At 45.6% G+C, this 26,627-nt stretch overlaps 1 protein-coding gene across 1 annotated transcript in view; it reads left to right on the top strand.

Annotated features, from left to right (window-relative positions):
- The window catches only part of panx1a (pannexin 1a), a 68,231-nt gene that overhangs the window by 37,430 nt on the left and 4,174 nt on the right, over nucleotides 1-26,627 (top strand). Inside the window, exons 3-4 of the mRNA XM_085998779.1 lie at nucleotides 17,756-17,973; nucleotides 19,696-20,390. Of these exons, the coding sequence (XP_085854905.1) occupies nucleotides 17,756-17,973; nucleotides 19,696-20,390 (913 nt within the window). The remainder of the gene's footprint in view (nucleotides 1-17,755; nucleotides 17,974-19,695; nucleotides 20,391-26,627) is intronic.

Here is a 26,627-nt window from a genome sequence, read left to right as displayed (position 1 = left end):
GGGAAATCGGGTGCTACTGCAGGATTTAAAGGCAACAGCAAGTATAGGGGCAGATACTGTGATTTTTTTTTTTTTGAGGCAGCATCATTATGTTTGAAAACATGTCCGCAAGTACTTCAGGAGTGCATGTGTCCCTGATCGGGCCATAGAAACTCTGATGGAGGAAGTGATGCACAAAACGGTCTCTGAGATGAAGTGCCATAGCCACTTTGTGCAAACTGCTCAACAAGAATGGTGGGAGGTAGGAACCAGTGTGAATGCCATGAGCAACACATCAGATACCTGGAGGAAATGCAGAAAGACGCTTAATAATTTAACAAGCCAGACAATGTAAGAGAACACTGGCATTAATTCAGTGTACTGAGCACCTATGGCACTTAGTTACCTCCCCTTCATACTGAAGGGATAATTACTAGTCCTAGCCCTTTTCGGGCTACCCCAGATCAGGCGTATTCCCCAGACGTTCACCTTCAGCTAAAGTTAAAGATAGCCGAATTCTATAAGACGCTTAATTGGGTCTAAAGGTTCAGACTATCTCTCCCTAAAGGAAAGGAATGAAGTGAAGATGTTACCATCCTCCGGATAGCACTTTTAATAAGTTTAACTAGACTGTAACCTTCCGGATATTATGAGGGTCCGGAATACCCCCCAGAATTCTGCAACTCCTTACAAGAGTGTACAGAAATTGAGTTCGCGAGTTTGATACAGAAATACTACTTGAGACAATTCTAAAAATATATAGATTTATTTAAGAGCCGACATACAGTTAACAGCTTGTGAGTCAATCGCAACTAACAGTTCAAAAATAAATAGCTTACATTTCTTATTCTCAGAGATTCTTATTCTCAAATCTTAACTTCGTACATTTTTACATTTCTTATTATTCTAATCCAGGATATCCACCAAAATCAAATACCTTGATTACCCGAGACTCGGAGTTGTAGGCTTACAGAGTGGTTCTGAAGCCGAGAATTGCTTGCCCCTTCCCAGCGACTTCTGACTTTCTATTCTGAAAAGCTTTATTTTTATACCTTTTTTTAGTGGTTTATCCTTTGAAGTTTTTTGCTGATGTAAGCTAATTATCTCTATCTCTATTCATCTTCCTGTTGACTTTTTTCTATTCTTGCTGTCAATTTAACTGCTGCATGCATAATTATGTCTCTACCTTTAGGTGCTCCAAAAACATCAAAAAATGGTTACAACAGATTTATCTCTTTGATGTCATTCTTATCGAAGGGCTTCTATTCAATTCTAATATTGGATAAACTGGTTATAACCACAGACTCCTGTCTCCATGGTGTTCCAAGTTCAATACAAAAACCGTGTGATTGCTTGGTGCACCTATTGAAGTCATATCTTCAAAGTGTTCTGTAGGTATCATATTTACAACATGTAAATTAAAGACATTTCAACTAGGGTATTTGTTTTCCTAGCCATCTTAGTTGGTTATATTATAATTGTGTTTCCTGTTTCATTTGATGTTACTTTTACAAAGGCACATGGTTTTTTTAATATTCTGTGTTCCTGTTCACAGCATCAGTTTTTAACACTTTACTTGGGTCATTCCAGTGTGTTTCTTTCAAACTCCAGACCTTCTGGAAGCACCAAACTGCTATTTCAATAGGGCCATTGTTTTAGTATTTTTAACCAATTCCCAGTTCAAAAGCTTGTGGTGTTCACAACTTTTGTGTTATCAAACAATCCCATCTCATCTCAGAAGCCTGTTTGCACAGCTTGTGTCGTTGAGACTTTAGATTATTAAACCCAGTATATCATTTATTAATAAAATCAGAATTCTGTTCATATGATGTATTTTTCTGAAATATGGCTTATTCCTTCACAATACCATTCTGGCTGAAAAATCGTGGGCAGCACACGCCCGAATTTCTGGTATGGGCTGCTGTCGACAAGGTTTCCAGTCGACAATGTGGAGGTAAAATTACCCCTATAGAGTGTTCTTCAAAGATGGTTGTGGTGCATTGCCAGGGGAGTACAGGAAACTTTGGTTTATCCGGAGGTTATATGTCCGGAATACTCGATCTAACGGCAAAAATCAGGAGCCGTTTTCTATATTTTTTTAGTTCTCGTTGCTTTTTTTTCCCCAGTCAAGCACTGCAAGGTCTGTAGCTATAGCAACAGCTTCAGCTACAGACGCTTGCAGCTGCAGCCGATTGTTTTGAAGCTGTTGCTAAGCAACAGGGTTTGTTGATTCACATGGAGCTTCTCAGTTCTGTATGTTTAAACATTAACTCTGGTATGTCCGGCACTTTTGATGTTACGGCACCAGCTCGGTCCCGTCAGTGCCGGATAGCAGAAAGTTTCCTGTATTAAGAAAAATCCTTATTGCCTTTGAACCCCTCCCCCTCCTTCCACCTTAATGGTTGACCCAGTTGTACTTGATGTTATCGGCTGCTAACCCGAAAATGTTTCTGTTCTGTTTTGTTATTTGACGTAGTAAGCACAGATACAAGACACTGCAAGTCACAGGGGCTCTACTTAAAAACTTTAAGCAGGTGGCACTGTAAGAACACTAGAGTCTGGGCTTGATTTTCATCTTTAAGCAATTTTTAAAAAATTGATCAACCATCTTGTGTCATTTATGATTTGTAAAGAAAATTAAAATTACTTCTAGTAATTGTATTGTGAACAGTCAGATCTTAGTCTGCTTCTACAATGAGAAAATGATCACCATTCACCACCATTTATTTAGATAGGGGCAATGCTATGCAGATTGTGTAAGATTTTGTCAAATTATACAGTATTAGCAACTTTAGTGCATTCTTGGGTATTAAATTAAAAGGTGAAGTTCTATGTAATCAGTATGGGGAAATAGATCATTTTATTACTTTGCAGCCACTTCAGCATCAAGCAATCTTAGGTTAAGTATAGCATGAGCTAATAGCAGGATAAAGCTGCCTCAATGACGATCAGCTTTAACCCCAGCTTTACAGGAGCACCCCCTAATGCACCAGTGAGAATCCTATACAATGACTGAGACTGCCAGTTGGTGCTGTAGGTTTGTGCAGTGGACCTGTGCCCATGAGGAACTGGTGCTCTGGAATTACATTGCTGGTCTGAAATTCTCTCTCTTTTTCTCTCTCTCTCTCTCTCTCTCTCTCTCTCTCTCTCTCTCTCTCTCTTTCTCTCTGACATTTACCTGTTTAAAATAAATAGGTTGGTGCCTCCACTAATGCAGCTGAGAGGAATTTTAGAACAGTGCATTGTGTTCGTAACACCAGTAACCTACAGCTTAATTTCAGTTTAAGGTTGCACATGCTATTTTCATTGAGGACTCTGTGGCTAACAGACTAGAGAATTTTATCCCATTAAGTTCGATTGTGTTCCCAGAGGTTGAAAGACTGTGCTGTAACCCAGCCCTTCTAGTGAAATATCACTAATTTTTTATTTGTCTGTAATTATTTTATGGCATGGTTCATATTGTAGTGTGAACTAGTGGGTATTTTCAACCTTAAAGGTGAAATCTATGCTCTGCTTTTTTTTTCTGAATTGGATTAAATTTAAATATATGTATAGAATTCTTCAATCCAAAACAGATTAAATCCCCGTGGGTTTTCCTCCTACCCCCCGCTTTCCCCCCCAGTAGAACTGGTAAAGTCTCACTATTGAAATGTTTTTGTGTGCTGTAATGGAGGAATAATTGGAGTACAGTGATAAGGTCATGTGATCAAGGTGGAACTATTCTATTATGGAAATATGCAGTAATTTGTAATAACATCATTATGACATGACTGACACTAATTAAACCATTGATTGTCAGATGTATCATTTGTGTTTGGAAGATATGTTAAGTGAACTGTAATAATTCCTAGATCTTTTTTAATTTGCTTGGATATTTAAATGCAGCACAGTCCATAATGACACTTTGGAGGTGAAGTCGAGCTTCGGCGGTAGCAAGAAACGAGTGATAGCGAGTCAGTAGCCAGTTTTATATCCCGCACAATTTTATTTTTAAAAGAGAATTTGTCAGGTTGTGAAACTGGTTGCCAATTTGTTAATGACGATTTGCACTACCACCGAAGTCCAATTTCACCACCTCTAATGTAATTGCTAAGATTGTAGCAAGACATGAGTAAGCCTGAGAGGTAACCTCTGTACTGGGAGGGGGAAAAAAGCCACTCCTACCTGTGCTAATTATATGGCTTGGTTTGTAGCGTCATTGTTCATGCAGTATTCGGGAGTCATTTGTTGAATTGGGCCAAGTTCTCAAATCCTTTGTTTTTGTTCAATAAAGCAAACAGAAAATATTCATAGGAAATCTGGCAAACCAATCAAACTAGTGCCCTGACCGGACAATGATTTGTGCCATATTAATGGCTTGTTAGGCACTAGTTGAGGGTGGTCGTGCACATTTGTCCAATATTGCCATCCAGCACACATCACATTATGATGCTTGGTTTCCACCAGGTGTGAAGGCAGTTAAAATGAGGGCAGTTACTTGCCCTCTTTTGATCTCCCTACCTTCACACTGTGTCTTGATGTTAACCTCTTTTCAGCGGGATACCTGCAGGATGCCAGCGGAGTCATTCTTTAAATATGCAGACTGGGGCCCGATTTGCAATTTTAGTTGGCAACCCGAGTGGGGGAGCAGTGATGGCTTCTGACCAGTCATGCCGGGAGGTGGATCATGAGCCAGAAGAGGCCTAGGCAGGTAAGTAATTAAATTTAATTTTGGGTCTCCTTGTTGGCCAGGAGTGGATCTGGCCGGGTTCGGGCAGGCTAGCGAACAAATCTATGCCAATGAGACTCAGTTGTTCAGGTCAGCTAGGCCTCCACATCCCCGGATTTGCTGCCCGCTTCGGGGCTCGTTTGCACCGCCCTGCCCCCACCTCCATTAATATCGGGGCCTCTATTTCTCTCTCTGTCTCCCGTGTATATCTGGGAAATTACAGTGCTGGAGCAGAACAGCTCTGAGGTAGTTGATGGCCATGGTTTCCTGTCAGCACTGTTTTTCTACTTCTCCCAGAAATGTGCACACACACTGCTGCTAATACCAGTTGAGCACCTGTTTAGCAGCATTCCTTTTGGATTTGTTACTTAGTTATATCTTCCCTTTACTCCACCCTACCAAACACACTGAACTGCCAGGAAAGTTGTCTGTTTCTACTAGTACACTTTTTAAACAAAAGAGCAAAAATTGTAACATTCATCTAGCTCATTGTCTGGTTTAGGAAGAACCTGGTCTCTCTGCTGCCTTGAAGATTCACTTGTGTTTTCCTTTTTAAATTGACTGAAAACATGATGGGATGATGAAAACATAATGGGATGATAAAGTATTATCATCACTTACCTCTGAGCTACTAATGTCATTCATAAAAACAGGCCATTGTTTATATATAACTACCCACAATCATGAATTGCATGATGTCTGTTAAGTTGGATATGGCCACAGTAAAGAACAGAACATCACTAACATTTAAGATAATTGGCAAAAGAATCAAAAGAGAGATGAGGAAATCATTTTTTACGTGGTGAGTTTTGATGATCTGGAATGCATTGCCTGAAAGGGTGGTGGAAGCAGGTTCAACAGCAACTTTCAAAAAGGGAATCGGATATATACTTAAAAAGGAAACGTTTGCAGGGCTATGGGGAAAGAGCAGGGCAGTGGGACTAATTGGATAACTCTTTCAAAGAGCCAGTACAGGCATGATGTGCTGAATGGCCTCATTCTGTGCTGTATGATTCTATTAGATATGCAAACACATTAAAAGATGGATTTCAATGTTGTAACTGTTATATTTATTTAAAGCCCCAAAAATGTTTCAAGTATGAGTTGTCCATCAAAAAATACTAACTTCTTGTTCAGTCATGCTGACACGGGGGTAATTTTCCTAGTACACATAGGTGGGGGTGCAATAACTAGTCTACCAGCAGCATGTGTTGGTGAATCCCTGGCACATTGCCGAACATTTTCCAAGGTTTTCTTGCCATCAATGTATGCTCAGGAAATCACCCCATATAAGTAATGCTATCTGTTGCTCAAACTCTGCGAAATCTTTGTAGATAGCTATTTTCAATAGGACGTTTTAATTGATTGAGCTGCTAGCTGGGCAAAACCTTAGCTGGCAAGTTAGTTGCTTTTTTGAGCACCGCTGGTGACACTGAGTTTGTGGTGCTTATTCAGGACGTTGTAATTTTCATTAAGGACTATGTGGGCTGAATGTCTGACCTTTTGAAGTTCTAATAAGTGCACGCCACGCAGCTCCCTCACATGTTAGAATTAGCGCATTCCTTGTGCAACAAAGAGCCTGTTTCAGATCTGTTAGAGGGAAGTAAGATGGACCTAGAGAATGAAATAACAACAGAAAATGCTGGAAATACTCAGCAGGCCAGGCAGCATCCGTGGAGAGAGAAACAGAGTTAACGTTTCAGGTCTGGGACCCTTCATCAGAACTGGAAAAAGCTGGAGATGTAACATATTAAGCAGGTGCAGAGACGGGGGTGGGGGGTTAGGAGGGGAGGAAGGAATTGAAAGAACATCCTGTACTATTGTAAGAGGCAGGGAAGATAAAATGTTGCAAATGGGAGTGGCAAAAATCATACTGCATGAAAAATGGGGGCAGGGATAATTATCTGAAATTGTTGAACTCAATGTTGAGTCCGGCAGCCTGTAAAGTGCCTAATCAAAAGATGAGGTGCTGTTCCTCGAGCTTACGTTGAGCTTCATTGGAACAATGTAATAGGCCGAGGACAGAAAGATCAGAGTGGGAGTGAAGCGGTGAATTAAAGTGACAGGCGACCGGAAGCTCACCCTTACGGACTGAACAGAGGTGTTCCGCAAAGCGGTCGCCCAATCTGCGTTTGGTCTCCCCAATGTAGAGGAGACCACATTGTGAGCAGCGAATACAGTATATTGCAAGAAGTACAAGTAAATTGCTGTTTCACCTGGAAGGGGTGTTTGGGGCCCTGGACAGTGGGAAGGGAGGAGGTAAAAGGGCATGTGTTGCATCTCCTGCACTTGCATGGGAAGGTGCCAGGTGAAGGAGAAGGGCTGTTGGGGGTGATTGAGGCGTGGACCAGGGTGTCGCGGAGGGAGTGGTCCCTTCGGAATGCTGAAAGGGGAGGTGAGGGGAAGATGTGTTTGGTGGTGGGATCACGTTGGAGGTGGCGGAAATGGCGGAGGATGATCCGTTGAATGTGGAGGCTGGTGGGGTGAAAGGTGAGGACAAGGGGAACCCTATCGTGGTTCTGGGAGGAGAAGGAAAGGGGTGAGAGCAGAAGTGCGGGAAATAGAACGGACACGGTCAAGGGCCGTGTCAACCACAGTAGAGGGGAATCCTCGGTTGAGGAAAAAGGAAGACATGTCGGAAGCACTGGTACGGAAGGTGGCATCGTCAGAACAGATGTGGCGGAGACGGAGAAACTGGGAGAATGGAATAGAGTCCTTACAGGAAGCGGGGTGGGAGGAAATGTAGTCCAGGTAGCTGTGGGAGTCGGTGGGCTTGTAGTGGATGTTTGTCGAAAGCCGATCGCCAGAAATGGCGATGGAGAAGTCAAGGAAGGGAAGGTAAGAGTCGGAGATGGACCATGTGAAGGTGAGGGAAGGGTGGAAATTGGAAGTAAAGTGAATGAACTTATCTAGATCAGGGCGAGAGCAGGAAACGGCACCAATACAGTCATCGATGTACCGGAAAAAGAGGTGAGCATTTTCTGTTGCTATTTCAGATTTCCAGCATCCGCAGTATTTTGCTATTATATGGACCTGCAGAATGTTGTAAACCGTGGGATTTAGTATTCCCATGTGAAAGGTACAGGCTTAACTATATTATGAGATCTGTCCAAGTTAGTTCAATATGTGAAGACTTCAGTAACATGGTTATATTAATTTTGTATTAGAAATGTTAAAATTGGCATTTGTAGTGATTTAACCAATTTCATCTTAAACACTGGGAGCTCTGATACTACTTCGCGTGCAACCCATGATTAATTTCAAAAGGTTTATTAAATAGTAACAAAATGAATATTAAGCTTACATAAATATAGAAACATAGAAGGCAGGAGTAAGCCATTCGGCCCCTCGAGCCTGTTCCGCCATTTAATGAGATCATGGCTGATCATCCAAATTCAGTACCCTGTCCCTGCTTTCTCACCTTATCCCTTGATCCCTTTAGCCTTAAGAAATATATCTAACTCCTTCTTGAATATATTTAATGAATTGGCCTCAACTGCCTTGTGTGGTAGAGAATTCCACAAGTATTTCCTCCTCATCTCAGTCCTAAATGGTTTACCCCTTATCCTTAGACTGTGACCCCTGGTTCTGGACTCCCCTGCCATCGGGAACATCCTTCCTGCATCTAGTCTGTCTAGTCCTGTTAGAATTTTATAAGTTTCAATGCGATCCCCTCTCATTCTTCTAAACTCTAGCAAATATAAGCCCAATTGACCCAATCTCTATTCATACGTCATTCCTGCCATCCCAGGTATCAGTCTGGTGAATCTTCACTGCACTCCCTCCATGACAAGAACATCCTTCCTCAGATAAGGCGACCAAATCTGCACACAATACTCAAGGTGTGGTCTCACCAGGGCCCTGTACAACTGCAGCAAGACATCCTTGCTCCTGTACTCTAATCCTCTCGCTACGAAGGCCAACATACCATTTGCCTTCTTTACCACCTGCTGCACCTGCATGCTTACCTTCAGCGACTGGTGCACAAGGACACCCAGGTCTCGTTGCACTTCCCCTTCTCCCAATCTATTGCTGTTCAGATAATAATCTGCCTTCCTGTTTTTGCCACCAAAGTGGATAATCTCACATTTATCTACATTATACTGCATCTGCCCAATCCCCCAACGTGTCCAAATCATACTGGAGTTTCTCTGCATCCTCCTCGCAGCACACACGCCCACCCAGCTTTGTGTCGTCTGATAACTTGGAGATATTGCATCTAGTTCCCTCATCTAGATCACTAATATATATTTTGAGTAACTGGGGTACTAGCACCGATCCCTGTGGTACCCCACTAGTCACTGCCTGCCACTCGGAAAAAGATCCGTTTATTCCAACTCTTTGCTTCCTGTCTGCCAACCAGTTCTCTATCCAAGTCAGTACCTTACCCCCAATCCCATGTGCTTTAATTTTGCACGCTAATCTCTTATGCGGGACTTTATCGAAAGCCTTCTGAAAGTCCAAATACACCACATCCACTGGTTCTCCCTTATCTATTCTACCAGTTACATCCTCAAGAAATTCCAGTAGATTAGTCGAGCATGTTTTACCTTTTGTAAATCCATGTTGACTTTGTCCGATCCTGTCACTGTTTTCCAAGTGCTCTGTTATTACATCTTTTATAATGGACTCCAGCATTTTCCCCACTACCGATGTCAGGCTTACCGGTCTATAATTCTCCGTTTTCTCTCTACCACCTTTTTTAAATAGTGGGGTTACATTTAGCTACCCTCCAATCTATGGGAACTGGTCCAGAGTCTCTAGAATTTTGGAAGATGACCAGCAATGCATCTACTATTTCTAGGGCCACTTCCTTAAGTACCCTAGGATGTAGATTATCAGAACAGGAGTAACCCATTCAGGCCCTCGAGCCTGTTCCACCATTCAATTAGATCATTGCTGATCTGTATGTTAACTCCGTTTACCTGCCTTGGTTCGATGGCCTAGAAATTCAGCTGTTTGCGCCAGACGTTAGCGCCAGATTTCCGGCGCTATCCACTTAGCGCCCGGGCACCGCCGGATCTGCGCCTACGCCGAAATTCAGCTGGGCTTTAGCGCCGGCGCAAAGTGTTAGCGCCCGGTCAGCTGCGCGCGCATCTTATGACGTCATTCCGTCGTGCAACGCCGTTTGTGCGCCCCAAACCGGAAATTCAGTGGCGCCCGGCCGATGTTGGCGTGGCGCTACTAAGAACTGTGAAATGGAACTCAACAGAGGCCCTGTGGGATTCGGGGAGCGCTAATTAAAGGGCACATCCACTCACCCATAAAAGCTAGCCATTTCGCTGCAATGACTTGACTGGTTTGGATTTCTGCACAGAGAGCAAGGCACAGAGATTACTGATTTCGGACACCATAGGAGAGGTCTTTTTGGCTTCTAGCCAGTGCTTTGACATTTGCATCCTTGTGATTTTGCTGGTTGGAACTTTGTAATGGGGGCTGCATGGGGGGCCAACCCTCAGTTGCGACATTTTGTGCGAAGGGCTGGCATACGCTTTGAGACAGGCCCAGGCATGCCTAGACGCAGAGGGGCCATTAGGCGTCGCCAACGTAGGCCTTACCCAGTCAGGCAATACCGGGAGCAGGTCTCATATCTCACCATGACTGTGGCGCATTGTGTTAAGAGGCTGCGCTTCAGAAGGGAGGTGGTTGAAGAGATCTGCCAGCGGCTTCATGCAGATTTGCAGCCACAGCTCATGTCCAGGGCGTCTCTCTCGGTGGAAGTGAAGGTCACGGTGGCTCTCAGCTTTTATGCAAGCGGCTCCTTCCAAGCCGCTGCTGGGGACATCGCGACCATCTCCCAGTTCGCCGCGCATCGCTGCATCCGACAGGTCACCGAAGCACTTTTCGCGAGGAGCCACCAATTCATCTCCTTCCCCATGACCCAACACAAGCAGGAGCAGCGTGCATTCGGATTTGCCAGGATCGCGGCCTTCCCCATGGTGCAGGGCGCCATTGACTGCACGCATGTGGCTATGCGGCCACCTATCCGCAATGCCGAGCAAGACCGCAACCGGAAGGGCTACCATTCCCTAAATGTGCAGCTGGTGTGTGACCACAGGCAGCGCATCCTAGCTGTCAATGCCCGCTTCCCAGGAAGCATCCACGATGCCTTTATCCTGCGACAGACTACTGTGGCTGACATGTTCCAGGCACAGCCTCAACCAAGGGGATGGCTTCTCGGGGACAAGGGCACCCTTTGTGCACATGGCTCATGACCCCGCTCCGCGCGCCCAGGACCCCAGCGGAGCTGGCATACAACGAAAGCCATCAAGCCACAAGGAACCTAATAGAGCAAACGATAGGCGTCCTCAAGCAACGGTTCCGTTGCCTGGATCGTTCGGGCGGGTCTCTTCAGTATTCGCCGGATAGAGTCTCCCAGTTCGCCGTGGTCTGCTGCATGCTCCACAACCTGGCTATCCGCAGGACTCGGGCACTGCCACCTGACATTGGGCCACCACCTCAGGAGGACGAGCAGGAGGACCCTGAGGAGGAGCAGCACCAGGCCAGGAGGGAGCGACAAGGTCCAAGGGCCGTCCGCCGGGGGCTTATTGCTCGACACTTCTAGGCCCCCTGTCAGGGAATGGCCTGGCCCACTGAACGCAGCCGCTTCGCAAGCCCTCAGCCGGTTAACCCAACAACCACTTGAAACATGACACCTGCACATGGTGAATAAATAAACATCTTTATTTGAAAACCTCAGGGCCCTTCCCACATGGAAGAGCAAAACAGAGAAGACCCCCAAAAAACAGTAACAAACTTCTGTCACTCCCAAAACCTGGGGAGGACTAACATAACATCCGCATCCAAATGGCCTCGTCACTGGCCTAACAAAAACAAGCCCCCCCAACAACACAAAGACCCCCATAAAACAAAAACACATAATGCCCCCCAGAACAGAAGCCCCCGCATCACCCAAACCCTCGGTGAACACACTCTATTGGGTGTGGCGAGAGGGCGAGTGTGTGGACAGGCGTCTTTTGCCCCGGCCCGTCCTGCTGCTGCGCCTCAAGCTGGGCCGTGAGGCTGTGCCGAGGCTGGGGGAAGGATCCTCAGGGCGACAAGGCGTCTCGCCAGATGCCCTTGGGGGTCGGCCTACACGAGGGCGGGCCCGGGAGGGGCCGGCTGGTGGCTGCTGCAGCTGTGGGTGGCCCTCTTCACTGGCTGCAGGAGCTCCTTGCACCGTGGCTGGGGGAGTGGCAGGCTCGCCTGCACCAATGGGTACAAGGTGGGTGATGCCAGGCGCGCGCTGGTCGCCAGACACACGTGCACTCGGGCGGCCTGGCCGGGGAGCAAGCGCGCCAAACTGTGGGTGGCCAGACCGGTGTGCGGCAGCAGGGCGGCGCCTGGCCTGGCGACGCCTCCCCGCCAGTGCGAGGGTCGCAGAAGTCAGTGCCCCAACTGCGCCGGCATGTCCCCGCATCTGCAGTCCCATTGTCTGGACAGCACCTCTCAGCTGGCGACTGGCGTGCTGCGCTGCCTCGAGTTGCTCGACCCCCCTCTCATGCGCTGCCACAAGGAGCTCCACCCCCCTGGCGTGCGCTGCAGCGAAAACCTCGAGGCCCCTGGCCTGGGCTTGGCCGAAAGCCACCACACTTTGAGAGAGGCTTTCGATGGCCTGAGGCATCTGTGCCAGCACCTCCATGATTTCCACGTGGCGGCGCTCCGACGCCGCCGACATCTCGTCCAGGAGGCGCACCTCCTGGGCGACGTCCGAGTCCGGACTGGAGGGCGCCTCCACCCTCTGGCCAGAAGGCTGGCGTGCCGCCGGAGCGCTGCCGCGTGCGGCCACGCCACTGACACCAGGTTCTGCCCTCCCCTCCACCGCCTCCCCCCTCTGGGCAGAAGGGTCGCGTGCCGCCGGAGCCTTGCCGCGGGCGTCCATGCCACTGGGACCAGGTTCGGGGCTCCCCTCCCCCTGGCTCTCCGGCACGCCAGACGTATCCCCTTCATTGGCATGTCCTGGAGCGGAGGAGGGTTCCCCCGAGGTGGCGCCTTCCTGCTGCTCCTCCACGTCCTCCTCCTCCGAGGGCCTGGCTGTGTGGGCTTCAGGGAGCACCTCCTCCTCACCAGCTGAAAGCAGGAAGGCACAAGTGTAGCTTTAGAGTGAGGACAGGCCGACAGCGAGGGAGGCCGCACTGGTGCATTATGCGCATTTATCGGCCACTGGGGAAGGATGTAGATCTGATGCGCGAGGGCAAGGATAGAGGTGCAGCCGGTCCTGTCCTCACCAGTGGGCTCCAGTATAGGGTCGGCGTCGCCGATCGCCACAGGCCCAATCACCGGGTGCCGCAGCAGTCGGGCCACCCTCTCTTCCAGAGGCGTCAGCTCCTGGAACTCGCGAGGGCCTCCACCAGTGACACGGAGGCTCCTGGCGTTCCTCGCCAGCTTGGCCTGCAAGAGAAAGGAGGGCGTCTAAGTACAGTGTGGTGCCCTGTAGCTGTGTGTGAGGCCTGCCATGGTGGAATAGCTTGCACAGTGTGGTGCCCTGTAGCTGTGTGTGAGGCCTCCCATGGTGGAATAGCTTGCACAGTGTGGTGCCCTGTAGCTCTGTGTGAGGCCTCCCATGGTGGAATAGCTTGCACAGTGTGGTGCCCTGTAGCTCTGTGTGAGGCCTCCCATGGTGGAATAGCTTGCACAGTGTGGTGCTCTGTGTGAGGCCTCCCATGGTGGAATAGCTTGCACAGTGTGGTAAGTGCAGAAAGAGCTCTTGATTAACATGCAAGTGCCATTGCAGCGGCAGCAGGGCTGGCCATTAGACCTTGGATGTCCCTTTGGCCCTAATGGGAGGTGCACATGCAAGGATGAGGGGGACATTGGAAAGGGTACTCACCTTGACCAGCCGACATAGGTCGTTGTATTTCTTGCGGCACTGGTCCGCACTCCTGGGAACATCTGAGCTGGAGGAGACCCTCCGGGCAATTTTGGTCCAGGCCTCCCTGAACTGGCTCCTGGGAGCCTTCCTGCCACTAGCCGGGCAAACGACCCGCCTTCTTTTGCGCACCCCATGAAGGAGCACACCCAGCGCATGCTCAGAGAAGCGTTCGGCTCTTTCACGGGCCCTCTCCATGTCCTCCAGGCGTTGATATGCCACACAACCACTCCTGAGGCCTAGTTGCAGGGCTACAGCATGCAGGGCGTGGCTGCAGTCAAAGTTGACCCTTCCCCCTTTAAGAGCTGGCCGGCGTCAGGGTGTCTGCTGACACTCACCACATGATCGCACCTGCGCTGCGCCCGGAATCGGCGTTATTAGGCTGCATCGCCGGATTAGCGCCTGAACACAGGGTTCCAACGCCTTGTGCAGCGCTCGGCCAAAAAGTTGGCCAAATCTACTGAATTTCGGCGAGCTCGCCTGCACTTTCCGGCGGGCGCTAAATTTGACGAGCGCCCGACTTTAGCGCCGCAATAGCGTCAGAACTGAATTTCTAGGCCTATATCTCTTAATACCCTTGCCTCAGAGAAGCCTCTTTATACATTTAGGCTTATATTTAGGATTGAAATGATCAGAAACATTACATGTAAGCACAGGGACAACATCCAGGTTTACCTCTCCAGCACAACCTCCCCCCCCCCCCCCCCCCCAGCTCTTTTCAATTGACCCCGAGCTGCAACAGCTTTTTGGGGTGAAGAGTTCCAGATTTCCACTCCTCTTTGTGTGAAGAAGTGCTTCATGACATCACCCCTGAATGGCCTAGCTCTAAGTTTAAGGTTATACCTGTCCTGTTCTGCACTCCTCCAACAGAGGAAATAGCTTCTCTCCTATCTACTCGATCAATTCCTTTAATCATCTTAAACACCTCAACTAGATCATCCCTGAATATTCTATACTCTATAGATAAATCTATGCGAGAGAAAATTTGCATTATCATGTTAAAACATCCCAAAGGTCTTTAATGAATTGCTTTTGAAGTGTTGTTTCATAGGCAAATACAGCAGTCATTCTGCACCACAAACAACAATGAGCTAGAAGATCAGTGTTTTTGATAGTGACTGAGGGATGAATCTTGGCCAGGATACTGGGAGCATTCCCTACTCTTCCAGTAGTGTCATGGGCTCTAACTGTCCACTTGAACAACCAGAATAGGCAGATGAGACTTTGGTTTAACATTTCATCCCAAAGTTGGCACCTCCAACAATGTAGTCCTCTTTTACTAGTACACTGGAGTATCAGTCCAGATTGTGAACGTGAGTCCTGGTGTTGAGCTCCAACCTGCAACCTTCTGACCCAGAGGCAAGAATGCTACCAACTGAACAAAGCTGATGAAAAGTGGTTAGTATTGTAGTTGAGGCCCTTCGAGCCTGCTTCGCCATTCACTAAGATCATGGCTGATCTTCGATCTCGAATCCACTTTCCTGCCCGATCCCCATATCCCTTGATTCCCCTAGAGTCCAAAAATCTATCGATCTCTGTCTTGAATATACTCAACGACTCAGCATCCACAGCCCTCTGGGGTAGAGAATTCCAAAGATTCACAACCCTTGGAGTGAAGAAATTCTTCCTCATCTCAGTCTTAAATAGCCGACCCCTTATTCTAAGAATATGTCCCCTAGTTCTAGACTCTTCAGCCAGGGGAAACAACCTCTCAACATCTACTCTGTCAATCTCCCTCAGAAACTTGAGCCATTTAAATATTATAATGAGGCAACGTGCCTCAGATTTAACCTGTCTTCCAGGTTTAACCTTGGCCGTCAGGCTTCCCAGACCTCAGGGAAACCCGACAGATACAAGGAGGCTTCGGGGAAAAGGTAAGTGCCTTTACAGCACTGCTTGTGGGCTAGGAGGAGCAGGAGTGCTGCCTGCCATTCCCCCCCCCCCCCCCCCCCCCGCCAATCCCCCTCCCCAAGGATTGGGGATCGGACCATACTCCCCTCCCCCATCCCCTCGCCCTGGACACCTGACCGCTCCTCCCTCCCACTAACCCAGTAGCAGCTGGCTCACTACTTTCTGCTGCGGCCTCCTCCAGAGTGTTCCCCGCCCGACAGGGAGAAAGCCTGTCAATCAGGCTGACTTCCGGGCGGAGATCCTGTTTTTAAAAAAAACACACAAACTCCACGGTATGCGGCAACCAAATCTCCTTCCCCCGTGTAGGCAACCCACCCCAGTCAATATCGTGGCCTCTGATTTCATTGCTCCAATGCACCATGTAGTCATACACTGATGCTTTGAATTTTTATGGTTATTCTTTTGAAGCTTGTTGTACATGTGCATCCTACTTTGAATAGTGCTGCATGATCCTGGTCTGTATGTAAAACTGAATTTGTAAGTAGCTGCAACTCTGTTAACAAAAATGGACAACCTTGTTAAACAATTAGAAAATTAAGTTACTATAGAGTTTGGAGTTATTTTGTAATTGGGACCAAAAATATATTTAATAAAGTTGCAATCAAAATATCAGCTCGCTCAGAATACAAATCACCCTGACTTGCTGTTTTTGCACCTTTTTTAAAATTGTGGAAATCATTGCTTGAATAAGATTTTAAAAACTACCTGGATCTTGGGCATTACACATTTTAAAGAACACAATGTTACTTTGAATGCTGTCTTTGCTTGTGTGAATCTCTGACTGGGGGCAGTGCTTTTTGTTATACTGGACAACAAAGGGACACAGAGCATTTTGATGGCTACTGAGAGGCTTCAGTGCTCCAGCCTGTGTGCAAATAAAGAATCGGCAGCTGTTGCCAGCCATGTATGAATATATTTTAAAAATTAATGTCTTTGGCTGCAAACAAGTATAAATATTATTGCTATGGAAACTCTAGAATGAAGCCATTGTACAACTGTATTCTAAAGTATTTATTTTAATGATGTCTCAAAGCATTTCTCGGGGACTTTTCAATACTTGCATTGAATGTTATTTACTACAATGTTCCTATCTTAAATAATAAATGTGGACGTCTTCTTGTCCCTATTGCATGATTGATAGAGCGTGTTTTTTGCCCTAGGAAATTTAAGTCACTTTGGAATTAATTGGCTTGTGGATCCCAGATATGTTTCTCATTTTCATTTAAAGCTATTTCTTCTGGTGTACTCATTTATATGAACCACGTTTCTCAGAAGTAAATACTTTTCCAACGATTTTCTCAGAAACTACGTGTATTGGCCACATAGTCACTAATTGGCACGTACCTGAAAAGTACTGTACAACCTACACAATCCAGGCAGTGGTTTACAGGATTTATTCTGTATAGTTCATTTCCCATATCCATTTGTGCAAGACTAGCTCTTAGTGTAATCTTTTAGATACAACATTGTTGTTTATTGCCTGAGATGTTGTAGTTGCTGGGAGAAGATGATTATGCCATGTTTCTGTGTGTGGCTATCCTGTCTTTGAAGAGCCGTTTGACCTACATTGGCTTCGCAATTAAAAATGTAGGTCCCAAAATCAGCGGGATGTCACATGTTGGCATTAGTACCGAGATGTGCCTGTCCCGATCCCTGCCAGTGACCCTGCTGAAGTTCATGGGGTCAGGGGGAAGAAACATGTAGGTCCTCCCATGGCCCCTGTACAATGGGAGCACTTTGAAACAAAAAAAATGGCTGACCAAATCATTGGTCAGGGGCACAATCCTGGCTTGCACTCCCATGTGGGGCCCATATCCACCACTTGGTTAGCCTGTATGTCTAGTCTTACAAATTATGCTTGTGCCAAACATAGTGCTCCCTAAGAAGGCCTGAGGTCTGGGAACTCTGATGTTGAGTTTCCAGCAAGGTTTTGACCTCTTTCTGCTCCACCCTTTACATCAATGGCACAATTACCCTGCCCAGTCTTAGTTTTTATTTACATCATATAAAAGTTGCTTACTTGGGTGGGCTAGAGGTCGCAATGGAGAAGACTGCACTTGGTGTGTTGAAGCGGTTTTCTCATTCCCTCTTCTTTCAATTTTCTGGCCTTGCAAACTGTCTGCTAGAGAATTTATACACCTGTAAAGAAAGGCATTACTATAAGCATTAGCCAGCTCACAAGCACAGGTTGAGTTTAATGTATTTCAGTTGCACAGAACGAGAAGCTGAAATGTTTATTTTTCTGATTTAACATAAAGCTCTGCTGTTTTTGATTTTTTTTGATGCAGGTTTTTCCATACGTTCTGCTGTTAGTGGCGATCCTTATGTATGTTCCAGCCTTGTTTTGGCGGTTTACTGCAGCACCTCAGCTATATGGAGAATTGACTTTTATAATAGAAGAGCTTGATAAGGCCTACAACCGTGGAATCAGATTAGCACAGCACATTGTCAGCACCAGTGGATTTGATGCTAACAGCTGGTTCCAATCCTTTGAGGAACAAAGTGGGTATGTAGATAAGCAGATTGTTGGTGCTATATTTGTGTGGTTGTAAATTTTGCAGTTATCCCAGGCCTGTGGATTCTACACCAGATTTTTTGGATGTTGATGAAGTCTTGCAGACTTGTGGGAGGATAAGCTCATATATTTTCTGAATGGTTATCGTAACTACCATTTATTTCATGTTGAATTGTAATATTGGAGGAAAATTAGCTTGTTCCCTGACTTTATTTTGGGGCTAAGTGCCCCTCTAATAGTAACGTACAACACGCTAACAAAATGGTGGGAATGGGGATCTTGAAATGTGCAATTGTGTTAGCAGGAACAGAAAAGAAGCAACCAATCATGGTGCATTAGTAATAATGATCCTTTAACACTCCTCAAACTGCTAATGAGCCATTGAACAAGAATAAATGAGGGGGGGGGTGAAAAGCAAGCAATTCAGTTGAGGAGCACCATATTTGTATAAAGTGCTGAGTGGCAAGGTCCGAAACACCATGGACTGGATTCTTGTCTATCTGGTGGGATAGTGGCAGGATGGGACTTCGTCCTCCATTCTGACCCTGCAACGATGCTGACCCATTTTCCTGGGTCGGACTCGTTTAGTATGCAGTGTGGTCTCCCGGCAGGTTCCCATCACCAAATGGAGCCCACCACTGCCAAAGAGGAAAATTGTGGTTATGCCGCAGTGGAATTGCCAGAAGAGGTGGCCAGGTTTAAAGAGGCAGAAGAGCCCTGAAGAAGAATTCGACTGAAATCGGACAAAATTAAGGTTGGTGAGCAATGTTCCCTGTCGGCTCACCGGCTTTTCAATGCGAAAAACCGCGCTTGCGGGGTATTTTGAATGGGCTGCGCAACCCCTTGAAGGGGCCATGCACCCAAAAAGAAAATTGATGGGAACATTGTTGGTGAGGCGGTGGTAGGTCTCACCACCTGATTTTGCCTGACTGCAATATTTAACCTTCCTCCTTCCTAGCCCAGCAGCACTGAGAGCAATGGTAGCACCTCAAATTCTGCCCTGGCTGAGATCAGATGACTCCGCACACACTGGGAATCTTAAGTTTTAAATTTTGGAACCTTTCCTATATAAATTCAATTTGTTAGTTATTATTGAAAATCAGATTTAGTCATATATATATTATTCACAGGTCAGATTTAGTCTGTTTTACAGAATTATTTTTAATTAAGCAACAATCATTTGGGAAAACTTGTTAAATTATTCAAATCATTAAACACGTAACTTAGCAAGCACAATTCTTAAACAAATGGGGTAAATTTCTGTCTTTGCTGCATGGGCGTTAGTCTGGTGAAGAGGGTCGCCTGCCTGTTATAAAACCTGCCTAATTTTCGTTTGATTTTAATGGAATGAAAATCGGGCGGGTTCCATAGCAGGCGGTTGATCTGCTGCTCCTCCCAGATTAATGCCCACCTGTTGAAGACAAAGATTTACCTGAAAGAGTTCCACTCTCTTGTGTTGATGGTGAGCGGTGCCAAGTGGAAAAACTGGTGTTTTTCTGGAGGGAGAGAAGGAAAGAAAAGAATATATTTTTCTCCTTTTTATGCTATAGTTTTCAGGATCTTACCATCTGATTGCCCTGTTGACCTGGGTATGCTGCATGGCTTTCTAAAGGAGGTAGTATATGTCTAAAATAGTGTGCACAAAACGTGTAAAGAACAGTGCGTCACATTTTATGTTCTCTTCACTTAATTCATTTTTCTTTTTAACTTTAGTTCCAAGGGAAAAAAAGAGAATTTTTTCCAGTTCCCAATCGTGGAGCGTTACTTGAAATCAAAAGAAGACTCCTGCAGCATGTTGACAATGTATCTTGTCCGCAATGGCCTTGCTCTTGCTTTTCTTATACTTGCCAGCAGCTACTTAGGATATTACATCTCTCTGACTTTCCTCACAGATGAATTCAAATGCTCAGTCAAAACAGGCATTTTGGGGAATGAAACAAACATACCAGATTTTTTTCAGTGTAAACTCATTTCTGTTGGAATTTTTCAACTTCTAAGTATTGTCAACATTGTTGTATATATCCTCCTTATACCAGTCACAGTCTACAGTATGGTTTTTCCTTTAAGAAAGAACCTCACTTTTCTTAAGGTATATGAACTTTTGCCACAGTTTGAGGTGATGAAGATTACCAAAGGCTGTTGGAATGACTTGAGCCTGTACCTTTTATTTTTGGAAGAAAACATCAGTGAAGTAAAATCACATAAGTGCCTTAAAGTGCTGCAACACATAAAAGGTAAGGAATTACTAGAATCAGCATCAGTGATGGATGTAATGTTGCCTTTAATAGCCCTTGGACAAGTCAAGTCAGATATGGTAGATGGTTTGGCCAAAACCAAGAAAGCTGAGCAGAAATCTGAGCCCGACATGGACATGAATGCAACACAACTGAATGCAACACAACTGAAAGGTAAGACTTTTTGTTGAAAGTAAACTTTAAAAACATTTCCTGTACTTTTCCCTCACTTGTCACAAACGATCGGGATTAAATACCTGGATTAAAATAGTGCAGAGAGGAATTTGGTACCAGCACATTACGTGTTCGTACAAGAGCAGCGCAGATCATAATTTCTACTCCTAGCATCCTTCTCAAGCTGTGAGTGTAATAACAGACTTCTTAATGATAACTACTCTCTGGATTGTTTCGATGGCAGATCTCAGAAACTGAAGCCTATTTCAATAGGCCTATAGTCTCAAAACCCGATGTACTGAAATAAGAAGGAAAAAAAATTGCAAGTTGAAAAAAGGGAAAATGAAAGAGAAAACTTTCATTTTACATTGCGGTTTTTGTTGCAAGGATTTTTCCATAGTGTAGACTCCTGGTTCTTTTCAAATTTTAAGTATCTTCTAAGGTATTAGGATGGATTTTCCTGAGCTTTGTTCCCAGAGAAGTCTGTTCCCCAAGCACAAAGGTCATGAAGATCTGACAGCCAGATCGACAGGTCTCTGCCCCTTTAACTTTGCCTTGGGATTTCCTGGCTGGAGGCAGAGCTTGGCTTGTACTTGCAGTCGACACAGGCAGGAAGAGACTTAGACAGGAGAGGGCATTCCTGACCTCTCGCCTCATTTCCCTGTTCGTCTACTTACTGAGCACTGCTTCTGTGTAACACCCTTCTTCTTCTTCTTAGGCAGTCCCTCGGAGCTGAGGATGACTTGCTTCCACATTAAGAATGAGTTCTCAGGTGACTGAGTCCAATGCGGGACCTACAGTCTCTGTCACAGGTGGGGCAGACGGTGGTTGAAGGGGCGAGTGGGTGGGGTGCTTGGGTTGACGTGCGCTGCTTGCGCTTGGCTTCCACTTGCTCCCGGCGAAGAGACTCGAGGTGTTCGGCGCCTTCCGGATGCTTCTCCTCCACTTTGTGCGGTCTTGGGCCAGGGATTCCCAGGTGTTGGTGGGGATGTTGCACTTTTTCAAGGAGGCTTTGAGGGTGTTCTTGAAGCGTTTCCTCTGCCCACCTGAGGCTCTCTTGCCATGTCTGAATTAAAAGGAGTAGACTATATGTGGCAGAGCAATATTGATGGAGTATACTGAACCAAAGATTTCTAGCTATATCTATTATATATTAAAATTGCTGAGTGGGTTTCAAGATTCAATTTCAAAATGTATTAAAAATCTGTCAAGCTCACGAACAAAAAATCATTGTTAAACTGCCAACATCATGTACCTGCAGTATTACTTGTGCCTGTAGGTGGCACTGTGGATGCTATTTTAATAGTGTCACAGTAACGCTGTGTAGAAAGTAGTAGTTGATATTTACAAACCCTTGCAAACCAATTTTGTGAATCGACCTGAACTTCCACACATTAACCACCTGGCATTCTGTTATTCTCTGTTAGCTGAATGAAATATTGCCTGTCCCCAGAAACTGCAAAGGACATTCCGACAAAGCTAAAAGTGGGGGGCCTCAACCTCATTTATAGACGTGCAACCACCCCGCCACCCCCCCCCCCCCCCCCCGAAGCAGATATCGTTGTTCCCAATTGTGGATTTGTCAATTGTTGTCGATGGAAATAAAGATCAGGCAGTTTCTATAACGGTAACCGATTTGCAACTCCAGTTTTACGCCCGGGAAGCAAGTTGCAAATCTACCCCACTAAATAGAAACATAGAAGATAGGAGCAGGAGTAGGCCATTCAGCCCCTCGAGCCTGCTCCGCCATTCAATGAGATCATGGCTGATCATCCAAATTCAGTACCCTGTCCCTGCCTTCTCCCCATATCCCTTGATCCCTTTAGCCTTGAGAAATATATCTAACTCCTCCTTGACTATATTTAATGAACTAGCCTCCACCGCCCTCTGTGGCAGAGAATTCCACAGGTTCACCACTCTCTGGGTGAAGAAATTCCTCCTCATCTCTGTCCTAAATGGCTTACCCCTTATCCTTAGACTATGACCTCTGGTTCTGGACTCCCCGGCCATCGGGAACATCCTTCCTGCATCTAGTCTGTCCAGGCCTGACAGAATTTTATAGGTTTTGATGAGATCCCCTCTCAATCTTCTAAACTCCAGTGAGTATAAGCCCAATCGACCCAATCTCTCTTCATACGTCATTCCTGCCATCCCAGGTATCAGCCTGGTGAATCTTCGCTGCACTCCTTCCATGGCAAGAACATCCTTCCTCAGATAAGGCGACCAAAACTGCACACAATACTCAAGGTGTGGTCTCACCAAGGCCCTGTACAACTGCAGCAAGACATCCTTGTTCCTGTACTCGAACCCTCTTGCTACGAGGGCCAACATACCATTTGCCTTCTTAACCGCCTGCTGCACCTGCATGCTTACCTTCAGCGCCTGGTGCACAAGAACACCCAGGTCTCTTTGCACTTCCCCTTCTCCCAATCTAATGCCATTCAAATAATCTGCCTTCCTGTTTTTGCCACCAAAGTGGATAACCTCACAATTTATCCACATTATAGTGCATTTGCCATGTTTCTGCCCAATCGCCCAACCTGTCCAAATCGTACTGGAGTTTCACGACATCCTCCTCCCAGCATACCCTCCCACCCAGCTTTGTGTCGTCTGCAAATTTGGAGATATTACATCCAATTCCCTCGTCCAGATCATTAATATATATTGTGAACAGCTGGGGTCCTAGGACCGATCCTCGCGGTACCCCACTAGTTACTGCCTGCCACTCGGAAAACAACCCGTTTATTCCAACTCTTTGCTTTCTATCTGCCAACCAGTTCTCTATCCAAGTCAATACCTTGCCCCCAATCCCATGTGCCTTAATTTTGCACGCTAATCTCTTATGTGGGACCTTATCGAAAGCCTTCTGAAAGTCCAAATACACCACATCCATTGGTTCTCCCTTATCTATTTTACCAGTTACATCCTCAAAAAATTCCAGTAGATTAGTCAAGCATGATTTGGGGGAAATAATAACCAGAGTGTGACAGGAAGGGACAGAATGTTTAAAAATAAGATTGCAACAGACAATGGGGCCAAAACAAGGAGAAATGGTAAAAAGACAAAGTTAAAAGCTCTATATCTGAATGCATGCAGCATTCGTAACAAGATAGATGAGTTGACGGCACAAGTAGATACAAATGGGTATGATCTGATCGCCATTACTGAGACGTGGTTGCAAGGTGATCAGGGCTGGGAACTGAATATTCCAGGGTATTTGACAATTTGGAAGGATAGACAGAAAGGAAAGGGAGGTAGAGTGGCTTTGTTGGTAAAGGATGGGATCAGTGCAGTGGTGAGAAGTGATATTGGCTCAGAACATCAAGATGTAGAATCGGTTTGGGTGGAGATAAAAAAAATAATAAAGGGGAAAAGTCTCTGGTGGGTGTACTCTACAGGCCCCCGAGCAGTAGCAATACTGTTGAACAGAGTATAAATCAACAAAAATGGAGGCCTGTAAAAAAGGTACGGTAATAATCCATGGGTGATTTTAATTTCCATATTGATTGGACAAATCAAATTGGCCATGGTAACCTTGAGGAGCAGTTCATAGAGTGCATCCAGGATCGTTTCCTAGAACAGTATGTAATGGAACCAACCAGGGAGCAGGCTATCTTGGATCTGGTACTGTGTAATGAGACAGAATTAATAAATGATCTCATAGTAAAGGATCCTCTAGGAAAGAGTGATCATAGCATGGTTGAATTTCAAATTCAGTTGGAGGGTGAGAAAGTTGTACCTTAAACAAAGGCGATTACAATGGCATGAAGGCAGAACTGGCTAAAGTGGACTGGAAAAATAAATTAAAGGGTAAGACAGTTGAAATGCAGTGGCGGACATTTAAGGAGCTATTTCATAACTCTCAACAAAAATATATTCCTGTGAGAAAGAAAGATTTTAAGAGAAGTGAGCACCATCCGTGGCTAACTAAGGAAGTAAAGGATGGTAACAAATTGAAAATGAAGGCATAAAATGTTGCGAAGATTGGTGGGAGACCAGAGGATTGGGAAATGTTTAAAAACCAGCAAAGGATGACTAAAAATAATAGAGAGAAGATGAATTATGAGAGTAAACTGGCAAGAAACATTAAAACAAATAATAAGAGCTTCTACAGGTATATAAAAAGGAAGAGGGTAGCTAAAGTAAACGTTGGTCCCTTAGAGGATGAGACTGGGGAATTAATAATGAGGAACGGGGAAATGGCAGAGACTCTGAACAAATATTTTGTATCTGTCTTCACAGTAGAAGACGCTAACAACATCCCAATAATGGATAATCAAGAGGCCACAGGGAGGGGGGAACTAAAGACAGTCACTATCACTAAGGAAATAGTACTTGGTAAAATAATGGGACTAAAAGATGACAAGTCCCCTGGACCAGATGGCCAGCAACCCAGGGTCTTAAAAGAAGTGGCTGCAGAGATAGCGGATGCATTGGTTGCAAAATATACCAAAATTCCCTGGACTCTGGAGAGGCCCCAGCAGATTGGAAAACCACAAATGTAACACCCCTATTTAAGAAAGGAGGGAGACAGAAAGCAGGAAACTATAGACCAGTTAGCCTAACATCTCGTTGGGAAAATGCTGGAGTCCTTCATTAAAGAAGCGGTAGCAGGGCATTTGGAAAATCATAATGCAGTCAAGCAGAGTCAGCATGGTTTTATGAAAGGGAAATCATGTTTAACACATTTGCTGGAGTTCTTTGTCCACCCTGCTCGTTACCTCCTCAAAGGTGAACCAGTGGATGTGGTGTATTTGGATTTCCAGAAGGCATTCGATAAGGTGCCACATAAAAGGTTACTGCATAAGATAAGAGCTCACGGAATTGGGGGTAATATATTAGCATGGATAGAGAATTAGCTAACTAACAGAAAGCGGAGAGTCGGGATAAATGGGTAATTTTCCGGTTGGCAAATGGTAACTAGTGGGGTGCCACAGGGATCAGTGCTCGAGCCTCAACTATTTACAATCTACATTAATGACTTGGATGAAGGGACCGAGTGTAATGTAGCCAAGTTTGCGGATGATAAAAAGATGGATGGGAAAGCAAGTTGTGCAGAGGACTCAAAGAACCTGCAAAGGGATATAGACAGGCTAAGTGAGTGGGCAAACATTTGGCAGATGGAGTATAATGTGGGAAAGTGCGAGGTTATACACTTTGGCAGGAAAAATAAAAAAGCAAATTATTATTTAAATGGAGAAAGATTACAAAATGCTACAGTTCAGAGGGACCTGGGGGTCCTTGTGCATGAAACACAAAAAGTTAGCATGCAGGCACAGCAAGTAATCAAAAAGGCAAATGGAATGTTGGCCTTATTTCAAAGGGGTTGGAGTATAAAAGCAGGGAAGTCCTGCTACAACTGTACAGGGTATTGGTGAGACCACACCTTGAGTACTGCGTACCGTTTTGGTCTCCTTATTTAAGGAAGGATATACTTGCATTGGAGGCAGTTCAGAGACGATTCACTAGGTTAATTCCAGAGATGAAGGGGTTGACTTATGAGGAAGGGTTGAGCAGGCTGGGCCTATACTCATTGGAATTTAGAAGAATGAGGTGATCTTATTGAAACATAAGATATGGAGGGGGCACGACAAGGTAGATGTAGAGAGGATGTTTGTGGGGAAATCTAGAACGCGGGGGCACAGTTTTAGAATAAAGGCTCCCCCTTTTAGAACTGAGATGAGGAGGAATTTCTTCTGAGGGTTGTAAATCTGTGGAATTCTCTGACCAGAGAGCTATGGAGGCCGGGCCATTAAATACATTTAAGGTGGAGATAGACAGATTTTTGAAAGATAATGGAGTGAAGGGTTATGGGGAGCGGGCAGGGAAGTAGCTTTGAGCCCAAGATCAGCCATGATCTTATTGAATGGCGGAGCAGGCTCGAGGGGCCAAGTGGCCCATTCCTGCTCCTATTTCTTATGTTTTTATGTTCTCCGCTTCAATCACGAACTCCAATAGTACATTCAAATTATCCTACAATCTCGACTGTTGTAACAAAAACATCCTTCAGTCCCACCCCCACTTCCGCTGCCACCCCTACCTGTCCAAATGTGGGTGCTTTTCCCTCCCTGTTCCTTCTTATCCCCACTTGACGGATGGCCATTCGGCCCATCGAGCCCATGCCCGCTTTCTGCAAGAGCAACTCGGCTAGTCCCACTCCCGGCCCTTTCCCTGTAGCCTTGCAATTTTTTTTCCTTCAGGTACTTATCCAATTCCCTTTTGAAAGCTATGATTGAA

The sequence above is a fragment of the Somniosus microcephalus genome, chromosome 10, assembly GCF_052327205.1.
Source record: "Somniosus microcephalus isolate GS21.2 chromosome 10, FLI_Smic_1.0, whole genome shotgun sequence".
Taxonomy (NCBI): Eukaryota; Metazoa; Chordata; class Chondrichthyes; order Squaliformes; family Somniosidae; genus Somniosus; species Somniosus microcephalus.
The sequence above is the reverse complement of the archived record's forward strand: the minus strand, read 5'-3'. Positions and strand labels throughout refer to the sequence as shown.